The following is a 12169-nucleotide window of genomic DNA, read 5'->3' as shown; positions in this document are numbered from 1 at the left end:
TGTAATCTTCCTCTCACCTGCAGCGTGAAAAGCAATTCTCTCTCTCCCTTCTCTTTTTCAAAACAATTACCTTTTTATTTTTTTGGAAACTATGGGTTTTTTCTGACCAGCTTTGGTTTTTAATAGTTCCTGTGAAAGTGACCTGTGTCATGGCAATTTTGCTCTAATGCTGCTTGGGAAATGTATGAGCAACAGTTGATGTACTAAAGCTGTTGGTACGCGAGCTCTGCAAGGCAGCTTTGCATGAACATTGCTTTTGCTTCACAGGCAAAAGATTCCTCTAAATCAGAAGGTCAAGAACCTTGTGGGGAAATTTTGGTCTCAGGAAAATAAGTGTGAGCTTTATTACTGATTTCAGCAGAACTAGGATTTCGTCATTTTCTTAACTAGTAAAGGTTATGTTCTGGGGCTTAGATCAGTGGTTCCCAGAGTGCAGTTCATATAAAAGTAGCAACAGTCACAGGGCACATGGTAATTAGTTTACAACTAGAATAATTTTTGTTTTGATGGTGTGTTCAGTTTGAAAAATCACATTGTGAGTGAGTCGTAGTCTGACAATTTTGAGATATGATACACTGGAGCAAACCATTTAGGAAACACCCGTCTGCCAGGTCAAGCATCCCACTTCCCAACAGACAGAAGGATTTATCAAACTTTGTTGATTCCCTGAGTGTTTTATACACAGGGGTTCCTTTTGGCAGAGTGTTGTAAGAGAGAAAGCTCTCTGTTGTAAACAATACCCAGGGGCAGGATCCTGTTTTTTCGTGTAAGCTGGTTAGCAATCAGACAGAGGAGCCCATAAAAAGGGAGGAATGGTATCCTGCTTGCAAGGAGCACAGATTTGCACCTACCAGCATCTACCTCTCTTCACCTTTGGGTCAGGTGGTTCAAGCATCTTGTTGGAAAGGTGAGAGGCAGCAATACAGGTTTCACTTAGGGTCAGCAGCCTTTCCCGTTGTGATCTCCTTAGGGCTTCATGGTGGTATGGGCAGCTGCTGCACTTCTCTGGCAGGATGCACGAGTAACACGTCTGGGGATCAGGCCAGAGAGAAAGCCGAAACAAAAACCTGAATTGCAAAATCTCAAGGCCCTTCTCTGCTCCTTAAGGAAGAGCTTAAAACGTTTCAGTAAAGAAAGAAAAAAAGTGATGTTTTAAAAGTATTTGAAGGGCATCTCATTGATTTATTGAGGGTGACGGTGTGTGGAAAGAAACAGCCTCTTTTCTCTTCAAGCCTACAGCAAGCCTTTATTTCAGTGAGAAAGTACCAAGCTCTGGAACAAGAATACTGTGTCATTACATGAATGATGGAGGAAGGGGCTGCTTTTATGTTGGGGTGGTTGGCGTGATTGTCTGTTGGATGTAGGAGATTTCACAGAGTGGGAAGGTGAGGTCTGCTTCACAGTGCAGCTCCACACAGGGATATGCAAGTCACGCTTAGAGCAGGATGATGGCTCTGGGATGGATAAATGTAACGGTGTAGGCCTGTGACTGTAACATAATTATTTAGCGTTGATTCTCTGGGCATGATGGGGAGATAGATAGAGTTTATCTGGGACCAAAATGGTACTGCTTTCACATTCTTTTATTCCTGACTGGTGTGCCAGCTAGCTCAGGCACCTTTGCATGTCACTGCATTGTGTGGGAACCACAGAGCAGAAAATAACCTAGAAGGCCAAAACCCCAGGTGGTATGAATGATAACTCCATTGACTTCCAGAGAATTACCACCACTGACATCAGCTGAGGACATCCTCTGGTGTTATCTGTGAGTTTATTTTCTGCCCACAACAACAGGCATGCCAGAGGGGTTGGAGGATGTGTGTGGGCCTATTGCTATGGCCACCTCTAGGGTGAGGGTGGTCTCTGAGGCTGGCAGAAAGGAATGGCAGAGCAACTGCAGAGGGCTGCCAGCTTTGCTGCCTGTTGGGAGATGCCAGCTGAATAGATAACCGAGGCGTTGCTTAGGCTTAGATCCCTGCTAATCCATGGAGGACTGGCATATCCTGATTTTGTGTGCCTGGTGGGGAGCCCTTTTCACTGTCTTCACTGTGAGGGTGGTGAGGCACGGGAACAGGTTGCCCAGAGAAGTTGTGGATGCCCCATCCCTGGTAGTGTTCAAGGTCAGGTTGGACGGGGCTTTGAGCAACCTGTCCAGTAGGATGTGTCTCTGCCCATGGCAGTGGGGTTGTAACTAGATCATCTTTAACATCTCTTCCAAACCAAATAATTCTATGATTCTATGAAATATTCTCTGGGCAGAGAACTTTGTAGAGCAGTTACGTGCCCTGCAGACTGTATCTGAAAACAAGTAGTAGGAGGAAGATGTTATTGCCTGGGGAGATGGAGTAAATGTGTGAGAAAGATGCATTTTCTAGATGGTCATTTTGGAGGCTTTGCATGGTTGCTCACACCTAGGCCTCTGGAGCTCTCTAGCACTCATTTACGCATTTGAACACAATTTCCATACGTTTTCTCTGCAAGCTTGAATGCCTTGAATTCCTGCCAAACCATTTGGCCTTGCCCTGCTTTTAGTTCATATTATATTTATAATGTTTGTATTAAACTGACTCTTTGTCCTGTTTTCAGACTGCATTTTCTTTCCCCCTTCATCCTCTCTCCTGCATATTTTGGGTAGGCAACATGAACTAGAGAGATCTTGGCTAATCCCCAAGCTGTCTAAGATCACGAGTCTCAAGGCAAGTTTAATTAAAGCTTCTTGCTTCTCAGTGCTGTAGTACACAGCCCCTCTGACTCTGTCCCCCAAGGCTTTTGCTGCTATATTCCTCAGAATGACCAGGCCCATTATCAGACAACATAGCAGAAAGAAATCGCTGGTCTCCATTTGCCTTTCTGTCCAACTGGAGAGATGGGTGTCTGAGATTGGGCTTGGTAAATGTATAGTTAGTCATCCTCATCATCATCACTGGCTGTCCTATCTGCAGCAGTTCTTGGCATATCTCTCCTTACCACTCCAGGGGGAAAAATATTTATCCATTTGTTTTTCTTTTGCGCTGATCTCATCTGGCTGCATCAGGGCAGGTTTAGAGAGAAAAGACCCTAGGATGCTTCTTTGAGAACTCTGCAGCCGATTCTTTGTCACATCTCACTGAAGTGATCTGAGCAAGGCAGCAGGGAGAAGTGAGTCAGATGAAACTCTCAAAGGCAAAAAAGAAAGAAAGGAAAAAAAAGACCAAACCTGTATGCTTTCTGGCTTTTATACATCTAGAAATTAAGGATTTCAAGTTATCAGTGAATAGGTGTCAGCAGGAGGAAGACTTGGTGTAGCCTAAGGCCAAAACTCAGGTGATCCTATGGAGTCTTACAGTGATTTCACTTATATTTTACCTCCTATGTTCCCAAGATGTCTGCATTTTTTAAGGGTTTTGGGCTGTGTTTTGAAATGAACACATCCATATGCAAAGAGAGGGACTTGCCTACCGGCACCTGAAAAGAGCTGGCCTGTGCGTCTTGTCCAGGATTGCCTGAACTGCCCCTGGAGACACATGCGTTTCTCCATTGGCAATGGAGGGAGCTTAGCTGAGGCACCTGAATTTTTAGTTGACTGAAGGTAGGTCAGATGAACTCCAGCCCTCTACCTCATCCCTTGTTAGATGCTGACAACGTAAGCCTTCTCTGATGCAGCTGTCAGCCTGTGTCTGTGCCCCATGATACTGGTGAAGACCAAGATGTCTGTGTGGGTCTTCCTGTGTCAGTGAGACAGTAGGAGCCAAGATGAGCCTTTCCCCGAGTAGCTCTATCTCCTGTGTCTGAAGCCATAGTAAGGCTGGCAACAGCTGACACATCTGGATGCAGTGGTTTGTCTGATGGGAGAAGAGGGTGCACATCTGGTGTGTGGGAGCACATGTGAGAATCTAGCATCAGCCTGCTCCTGCTCTTCGTGCCCCTCATTGGAGCTCCTTTAAACGTGCATCCCATCTTGTCTCATGATCTTTGGCTACATGCAGTCTCTTCTCTTCTGCGATCAGATGCATCTGCCTGGTGGGGAGAGGCTCCTGGAGGTTTATTTGCACCTGTACTGTTGGACTGAGAAGCTGATGTGCTCTGCAAGTACTTCGGAGTAAAGTGGGTGAAGGGAGACCCAACAGGGTCTGTCTCATGCTCAGTTCTGCAGCCCATTAGCCAAGCAAGTTAGGTTCCCTCCAGTCCTGACAACTCGGTGCCAGCTCCTTTTCTGTTGAATCAGAAGGGTTAGTAAACAGAAGAGCTGAGATACCGGTTCTTTATGTAGGGAGATGGATAAGTACGTGAGTGTGTACCTTTGTTAGTCCTCCTCTTGCCTATTTGCTACATAAGCATGAAACAAAGGCAGGCAAAAATACCACGAAGTCATTTATCAGTGGCCCAGAACAGTGGAGAAAAGAGTTAAAAACTTGAAAGTTTGAATAATGCATATGGATTCGTTTCAAGTACCTTCTAATATTTACAAAATTACATGACACTTTGTTTCCTTTGTGCATTTTTTTTCCCACAAGATCCAGACAGGGAGGCAAGTTTAGATTAAATAAACAACAACGAATTCTTCTGAACCTATGCGGAAGACAGATCACCTCCTGACTACCACAGAGTTTTTTGGTAAAAAAAAATAATAATTCTGGGCGAGTTTCAAGGAAGTCAAAATCAAGCACATACTCTATAGAAACCTCAGACAATTTTTGATGTCATTAAAACGGAACACGCTTCTAACTTTATTTTAATAATTCATGGTTTCATAAATAAAAACCAAACAAGTGTTCAGCAGAGAGATCTCTTTAAGGGAAGAAATAATAATTTATTATTTCTTTTGTAAAAAAAGGTCTCTCTGCTGAACACACGTTTGTTTTTTATTTATGAAACAATGTATGAATTATTAAAATAAATCTGGAATTGTGTTCTGCTTAATGACATGAAAAATTATTTGAGGTCGCATATAGATGAGCTTAGCAGTGCTTCACTACCTGCAAGCTTCAGTGCTATATTTTTCTAAACAAATCAAGAATTTTAGAGCATTTAATAACCATTTAATTCTGAGATAAGTTTATTGTGATTTAAGCACAGTAATATATTCAATCTGTCACCAGCTTGAAAGAAGCCCTCATGCTGGAGGTAACAATACGTAATAGAGATATGAGAAAAAAAAAAACCAAACAATTCAAATTGATTTATGAAGTTGGCAGGCTGCAAGCCATTTTGCACTGTCTGCCTCAGCTTTATTCCTTTGCACAAGCTGAGGTACAAGCACCTCCGAAAGTTGGTACCTGCGCCAAGTGCTGAGGCCACATTACTGGCCTGTCTATGTGCCATTTCCAGAGATACCGCCCGGCTGGCCGTACAGCAGCGCCTTCCTTCTGTGCTATATTTGGAAATGAGGTTTCTGCTCCAGGGCCTCGTCCTTTGTAAAGCACTTAAGTGCATGCTTAAATGCTCATCTGCTGTGAGACAGGAATGCTGATTCCTGTCGATTCTCGGTGGTGCGGAGAGAAGCAGCTTTCAACCCACGTTTTAGCTGCGAGGAGCCCAGAACACAAAAGGGGTGTGGAGGGTTGTCCCTGGCTGGACACCAGGTGCCCACCAAAGCCGCTCTATCACTCCCCTCCTCAGAAGCGCAGGGGAGAGAAAATATAAAAGAAGGCTCGTGGGTTGAGATAGGGACAGGGAGATCACTCAACAATTACTGTCACGGACTAAACAAACTTGACTTGGGGAAAATTAATTTAATTTATTACCAATCAAATCAGGGTAGGGTAATGAGAAAATAAAACTAAATCTTAAAACACCTTTCCCCCAATCCCTCCCTTCTTCCCAGGCACAACTTCACTCCCGAATTTTCTGCCTCCTCCCCCCAGTGGCGCAGGGGGATGGGAAATGGGGGTTGTGGTCAGTTCATCACAAATTGTCTCTGCTGTTCCTTCCTCCTCAGGGGGAGGACTCCTCACACTTTTCCCCTGCTCCACTGTGGGGTCCCTACCACAGGAGACAGTTTTACACGAACTTCCCCAATGTGAGTCCTTCCCATAGGCTGCAGTTCTTCACAAACTGCTCCACTATGGGTCCCTTCTACAGGGTGCAGTCCTTCAGGAACACTGCTCCAGTGTGGGTCCCCCGCAGGGTCACACAAGTCTTGCCAGCAAACCTGTTCCAGTGTGGGCTGGTCTGTCCACGGGTCCACAGGTCCTGCCAGGAGCCTGCTCCAGTGCAGGTTTCCTTTGGGGTCACAGCCTCCTTTGGGCATCCACCTGCTCTGGCATGGGGTCCTCCACAAGCTGCAGGCAGATATCTGCTCCATTGTGGATCTCCATGGGCTGCAGGTGGATCTCTGCTCCACTGTGGACCTCCATGGTCTGCAAGGGACAGACAGCCTCACTATGGTCTGCACCACGGGCTGCAGAGGAATCTCTGCTCTGGCTGAGATTGGCTCTATTGGACATAGGAGAAGCTTTAAGCAGCTTCTCACAGAAGCCACCCCTGTATCCTCCTGGCTACCAAAATCTTGCCATACAAACCCAATACAAGGGGCTCGGGAGGAGATAGGGTTGTTCACAACTTGTGTCACTCTCTCTGCCATGAGCTGGGCACTCAGTCGTGCAGAGCTGCTCTCATGAGCAAAACTGACCCCAAGGAAGTTGCAACGTGGCCTAGGGACATGGGGATGTAGCTCAGAATAGTTATTTACATTTTATATAAAGCTGCTCCCCACTTTCCTCACAGATGCCAAGGGGAGGCTGCAGGTAAATCACATGTCCCTCAAGTCACTAGCACATGACAGCACAAAACTGTGAGGGGTGGAGGTGTTATGTAGTGGAAGGAGAGAAACAGTATGTTTTGAGAAAGGAGGAGACATGGAGAGCTTCACTGACCAAATTGACTTTACATATTGGCACAAATGCTATCCTCCTGCTTGGACATTTCTAACATCCAAGACACAGGTTTCCTTGTCCCAGAGGCAGAGCACCTTCACCCCCTGGGCAAAGCAGTTCAGAAAAAGATTTCTCTGCATTTTCAACACTCCATTTCTCACCAAATTTTGTTTCCCATTTTTTTTCCGAGTACTTCAAATTGGTCTGTCTCTGCATTCCCCTCTAACTGTGGGATAGACTAGTATGTCTTTGAGAGAAGATACCTCCTAGGATTTTTTTGTCAGTCGTTTTAGGAGTTTTCAATTCGCTTCTGTGGGTATTGTCTGGCCTTGCTTAGGGATGACCATCTCTGAGGGCAAAAGGTAAATTCTCTCTCCGTTATTTCTTTCTTCTTTGTGTGAAGTCACAGGTTATTTATATGCTAGACATCCCTTCAAATGACTGAGCTTATGAACAGACATTCTTTTCATAAAGGCTGTAAGCAATTGTGATATGGTATCCATGCAAAGTATTAAAACCTCAAAAGATAAGTCTGGCTTCCATCATTGATGCCATAGCTGGTCGTACATGGAGTTCCTGTGCTGAGGGAGGTATTATTAACATCAAACACTTGTGGCCATTAATTTATCCATTAATTGACATGTGAGACATGGGCCTATTCACGTTATACTCCATCTTTAATAAGGAAAGCTGTCTAAGGGCTAGAGTACCCCACAGAAACGGGAAACATTGGAGCTACACTAAGCTTGTGAGCTGGTGCCAGTCACTTGACATCTCTGTCTCCATTACCTTAGGTGAAAATATCCTTACAATGAAGTATCTGGGACAGTTTTGTGGCAGTAATACAGAAAGCTAATGTTAACAGTTGGAAAAAAGCACGCTGGTTTTTGCCAGTGACAGCTTTGGACTCATCAGAGGCCCATGGACATTTCTGAGTGGTGGGATTTTTTCTGTCAGTGACTTTCAATATCGAGAATTTATCAGGAATGTCACTTCTATTCACCAGGGGTAAAAGGAAAGTATTTCTTGTATCTAAGTTCATTTTTCCATCATCCTGAAAATGGCTTCGTAGTCCATATGTGGAAAACTGAGCTTTTCCGATTCAGCTTGAAGTCATATTCTCTTTAGAGCTGCCTCACATGAAAACTTGAAGTAATAGCTGTCTACATTTCCTAGGTTGTGATTGTTACTGTCTGCAGATTTCTTTGAGGGCCTGAGGTGGAAGGCACCATGTGGCTGTGACGCACTGTTGTAAAGCTGTGATTCTGACAGCAGAATGCTAATCTGAAATGTGACTCTGGAATTACTGCTGCTGCTGCTCCTTCCTTCCCCTCCACAGCGAAATACACAGAAATCAGATGCTCCTCTTTCTTTTTTCCCCATGTCCCATGCTCTCAGTTCCACTGAGGTAGAAAATAACCTAAAATGCTTCTGAAATTGTATTTTCCAAGGGATTTCCTAGTGCATCAGGCTGGCATGCATCAAATGAGTAGAAACAGAAATCTGTCCCTTGTCCGGAACAGCGCAGTGAGCACTTATTTTCTGCAAATTAATCCTGACTGAGGATGGATGTCCTTATCTTTTCTACACCACTTCACCATCCCACACCCCCCCTGCCAAATAGGTGTAATAATATGTACTGTATTTTTTTTACTAACTTTCTGAGTCAACTTGGAGCACTTAGTACGGTCCAGTTGCTGATCTTGGCTCAAAATGAGCCTTTTACACATGAAGCTATTTGCGTTTATGCCTGTGCTTTGCCACAGAGCTAATACCTGGTAAGCACACTCTAGAGGCGACAGTATGCAAAACCTCTTTCCTAATGATGACATTTGGAAAACCTTTTTGTTTTTTTTCCTCTTTAATTGCAGGTAGCTGCATTCACAATGGACTGCTGAATGTTAGCCAGCCCTATGTTGTAAAGCTGAACTGGAGAGGATCTTCCTACAAATATGGCTCCTGGGGTAGAGATTACTCTGCCTCTAACTCAGAGAATGAAGTCTATTGGGTTGCACCATTGAACACAGATGGGAGACGCTTGGAATACTACAGAATTTATAGTTCCTTTGATAATTTGCTGCTGTTTCAACCCACATATGAAAGTAGAATAACATATGGGGAAGGAAGCGGTGTTGCCCTGTATAATAACTTTTTGTACTATCATGAGTATAATTCAAGATATATGGTGAAGCATGATATAAAAAGAAACACCGGGGTTTTGAGGAAGGAGCTTCAAGATGCTGTTATCGGTAACCGTTTCCCTTATGCAGGTGTATCATGGCAAGGCCTAGATTTTGCCGTGGATGAAAGTGGGTTATGGGTAATCTATTCAACAGAAGATAGCATGGGCAACATTGTGATTAGCAAACTCAATGAGACCACACTTGATGTGCTAAATACTTGGCAGACAAGACAGTACAAGTCATCTGTTTCCAACGCTTTCATGGTATGTGGTGTTCTGTATGCCACAAGGCCAATGAACACTAGGAAAGAGGAAATCTTCTACATCTATGACACAACTACTGGCCAAGAAGGTAGAACTAGTATCATTATGGAGAAAAAGTTAGATACAATCCAGAGTATTGATTATAACCCTGCAGATCAGAAATTGTATGTTTACAATGATGGCTACCTTCTGAGATATGACGTGATCTTTCAGCCTTAGTATCCCAGTGACATAAGCATGCGATAAAATTGGCAGCAACTAAAACAAGAGATCCGATAGGCCTTTAGACAATGCTATTGCCAGTTTAGGATTTATCTGGTCTGATGTATTGTACCTGTGGGTGTTATATATATTACTCGTACTCTTTAAAGGAATTGCCCCCTCCGGTCAGCAGTATTGCTGGCAGCAGGGTTTGACAGTACCAAATTCTCTAGGTTTTGATTGGTGTTTATTAGTGTTCAGTGCTTTACAATTGTCCTGCCTCTAAGGGTAAATTTACTGCATAGATTTAGTGCATTTTGTTCTCAGAAATTGATGGGCACAGTCTACCTAGTGACTGAGAAGCTAATTACCCACTGACGCACATTTGTCAGTGTAACACAGGCAAGTCACCCAGAAACTGGGAATGAATTTCCACTGATCTTCATCTGAGTGAATTGAGGCCTCAGGGAAATTAAGTGAAAGATTAAAATAGTATAGAAAGTAAATATGGTCAGAGGACAGCAAGCCATTTGTTAGGTAGAACCAGCAGTCTCTGGTTCAAGGCTTCAGGAGAGAGGGTAGAAATGCACTTCCTTGCTTGAAGTCCCACCACAGGGAGGGAGGAGAAGGCATCTAGGCAGGGACGTAGCTTTCTGCCCTCGCCATCACCGATGTGGTGGGACAGCCACCCCTGAGTCCCTCACCTGTAGCTTCCCCGCTTCAGTTCAGCGATCTCCCAGGCTGCCATAGCACCAGCCTGGCTTCCCAGAGTGGCTGCGGGTGCAAAACTGGCAGCAAGGCTTTCACCAGCTTTCTGTCTCTCCCCCTCTGCTGCCCTTAGCAACTCCCTGTGCCTAGACCTGGCCTTACGAATGGTCTTACTGCAAAATAGCCATGTTTTGTGGTCACCATGGCTCCATTTTCCTGGCAGTACAGTGCAAGAAACACGGTTTCCTTTATGCTCTTGTAAGCTGATGCAAATCCTCCCATTGACTTTATTGGCCACAAGTGGCCAATAGGTGTATATCATGCATTGCCGTAAAATGACAGCCGTGTTATTTAATGTGCCTCTATTCAGCATTTTTACCATTCTGTAATTAGCTTCCTGAGAGCCTTGTTAGTGTAGGGTCCAGTTTGTTCTCTGGGTAATTCTGTCTTACACCAAGGTGAGAGGTCTGTGGAAAACAGAAATCTGGTCAAACTACTTGGATACCCTGTTTCCTCAAAAATAAGACCCACCCTGAAACTAAGCCCTAGTGTGATATTTCAGGATTTTTGAGGATGCTCAAAATATAAGCTCTACTCCAAAAATAAACACTAGTTACATCATTAAGAAAGTAAATTTAAATAGTGTCCAGGCAGCTATACATGTAAAATGTAAGCATCTTTTGGAGCAAAAATTGTATAAGACACTGTCTTATTTTCAGGAAAACAGGGTATATGATTTTTTTTTTTAAATGGGTCTTATGTAATAGTTTCTGAGTGTTTGCACTGTAATAATGTCTTACCTTCATCATGTCAGAAAGCAGGCTGGAATACTGAAATTCAGAGCTCTACAATGACAAATAAAGCAGTTCATGTTGTTAATTTCCTTCTGTTACCTATGCAATCATGTCTGTGTCCTGTGATAATCAGAATCAATACATATGCAAATGATTGCTTTAGTTTTAATAAAAATGAATATTTCAAAGAATATCAGCTGTGGTATAGAGCCATGTAAATCTTCTTGTGACAAATTGGTAACTTCTGGGATGCAACGAGAAGCCAGGGCACCAAATGTTTGAAATGGGACCTATTGTAATCACTTGGGCTCCATGTCCTTAAATAACTCCAGGAACAACACAAAGGTGTGAATCAGTATGTCAACAAGTATATAAGAGGGGCTTTATTTCCCCACACAGAAATGTGTTAGCTGGTTGATGGTAACGTTTCTCCACCAGGCTGAGATGTTACTCGAGACATTGGAGGCTGATGAACTGATGACACGTTTTGAAGACAGGTGCTGCCACTTATCAGCTATCAGCATCTGTTTCTTGGAAACCTGTGAAATGAATTTGAAAGCCATGGAGGCATTGGTGCATTAATCTGATCAGCCAGCACAGGCAGGGCTGCTGTGTGAATAATCTGTAACAACCCAAGCAAGGATTTGTCTGAGAAAGGAAGAAGAAAATACTGCAAAATTTTTTTTTCCTTCTACATCTATGTGTGTGTCACGGAGGGTGAGCAGCTCTCCGCTTATCAAGAAATGCCATCGGCATTGGCCTTGAGGCTCCTCAGCTCACCACCGTTTAGGGATGGAGTTGATGTTAGCGTGTATGTGACTGATTCTGGTGAATTGAATGTGCTTCTCAAGTCCTTCCTTGGGACAGGTCCTGGTGGTCTAGCCTTCTCCCCTTTGGAAACTGCAGTCAGCCCGGACTGGAGGTTCCATGGTGGCAGTGGAGGTGGGGATGCCGTGGCTGCCCACCACACGTGGTTGCGGTGTGGCCCAGAACCTGTGTGACTTGGCACTGGACTACAGCTGGACCTCACTGAGGCGGCCCAGAGGTGGGAAGATAGTGGCAGCGGCCACCTCTTCAGAGGACCACACAACGTTGCTGCAGAGAAGATAAAACACAATCACATCCCTGCACTTACAAAACCTTAAAGTATCTTGTGTGGAGGGGCT

General features: G+C 44.2%; 1 protein-coding gene across 1 annotated transcript in view; it reads left to right on the top strand.

Moving 5' to 3' along the window:
- OLFM4 (olfactomedin 4) overlaps positions 1–9519 on the top strand; it is a 29440-nt gene extending 19921 nt beyond the window's left edge. Inside the window, exon 11 of the mRNA XM_065658669.1 lies at positions 8726–9519. Within this exon, the coding sequence (XP_065514741.1) occupies positions 8726–9519 (794 nt within the window). The remainder of the gene's footprint in view (positions 1–8725) is intronic.
- The last annotated feature ends 2650 nt before the right edge of the window (positions 9520–12169 follow it).

The sequence above is a fragment of the Caloenas nicobarica genome, chromosome 1 (genome assembly GCF_036013445.1).
Source record: "Caloenas nicobarica isolate bCalNic1 chromosome 1, bCalNic1.hap1, whole genome shotgun sequence".
In the NCBI taxonomy this organism is placed as follows: Eukaryota; Metazoa; Chordata; class Aves; order Columbiformes; family Columbidae; genus Caloenas; species Caloenas nicobarica.
Note: the sequence above shows the minus strand (reverse complement) of the source record. Positions and strands in the feature narration are given on the sequence as shown.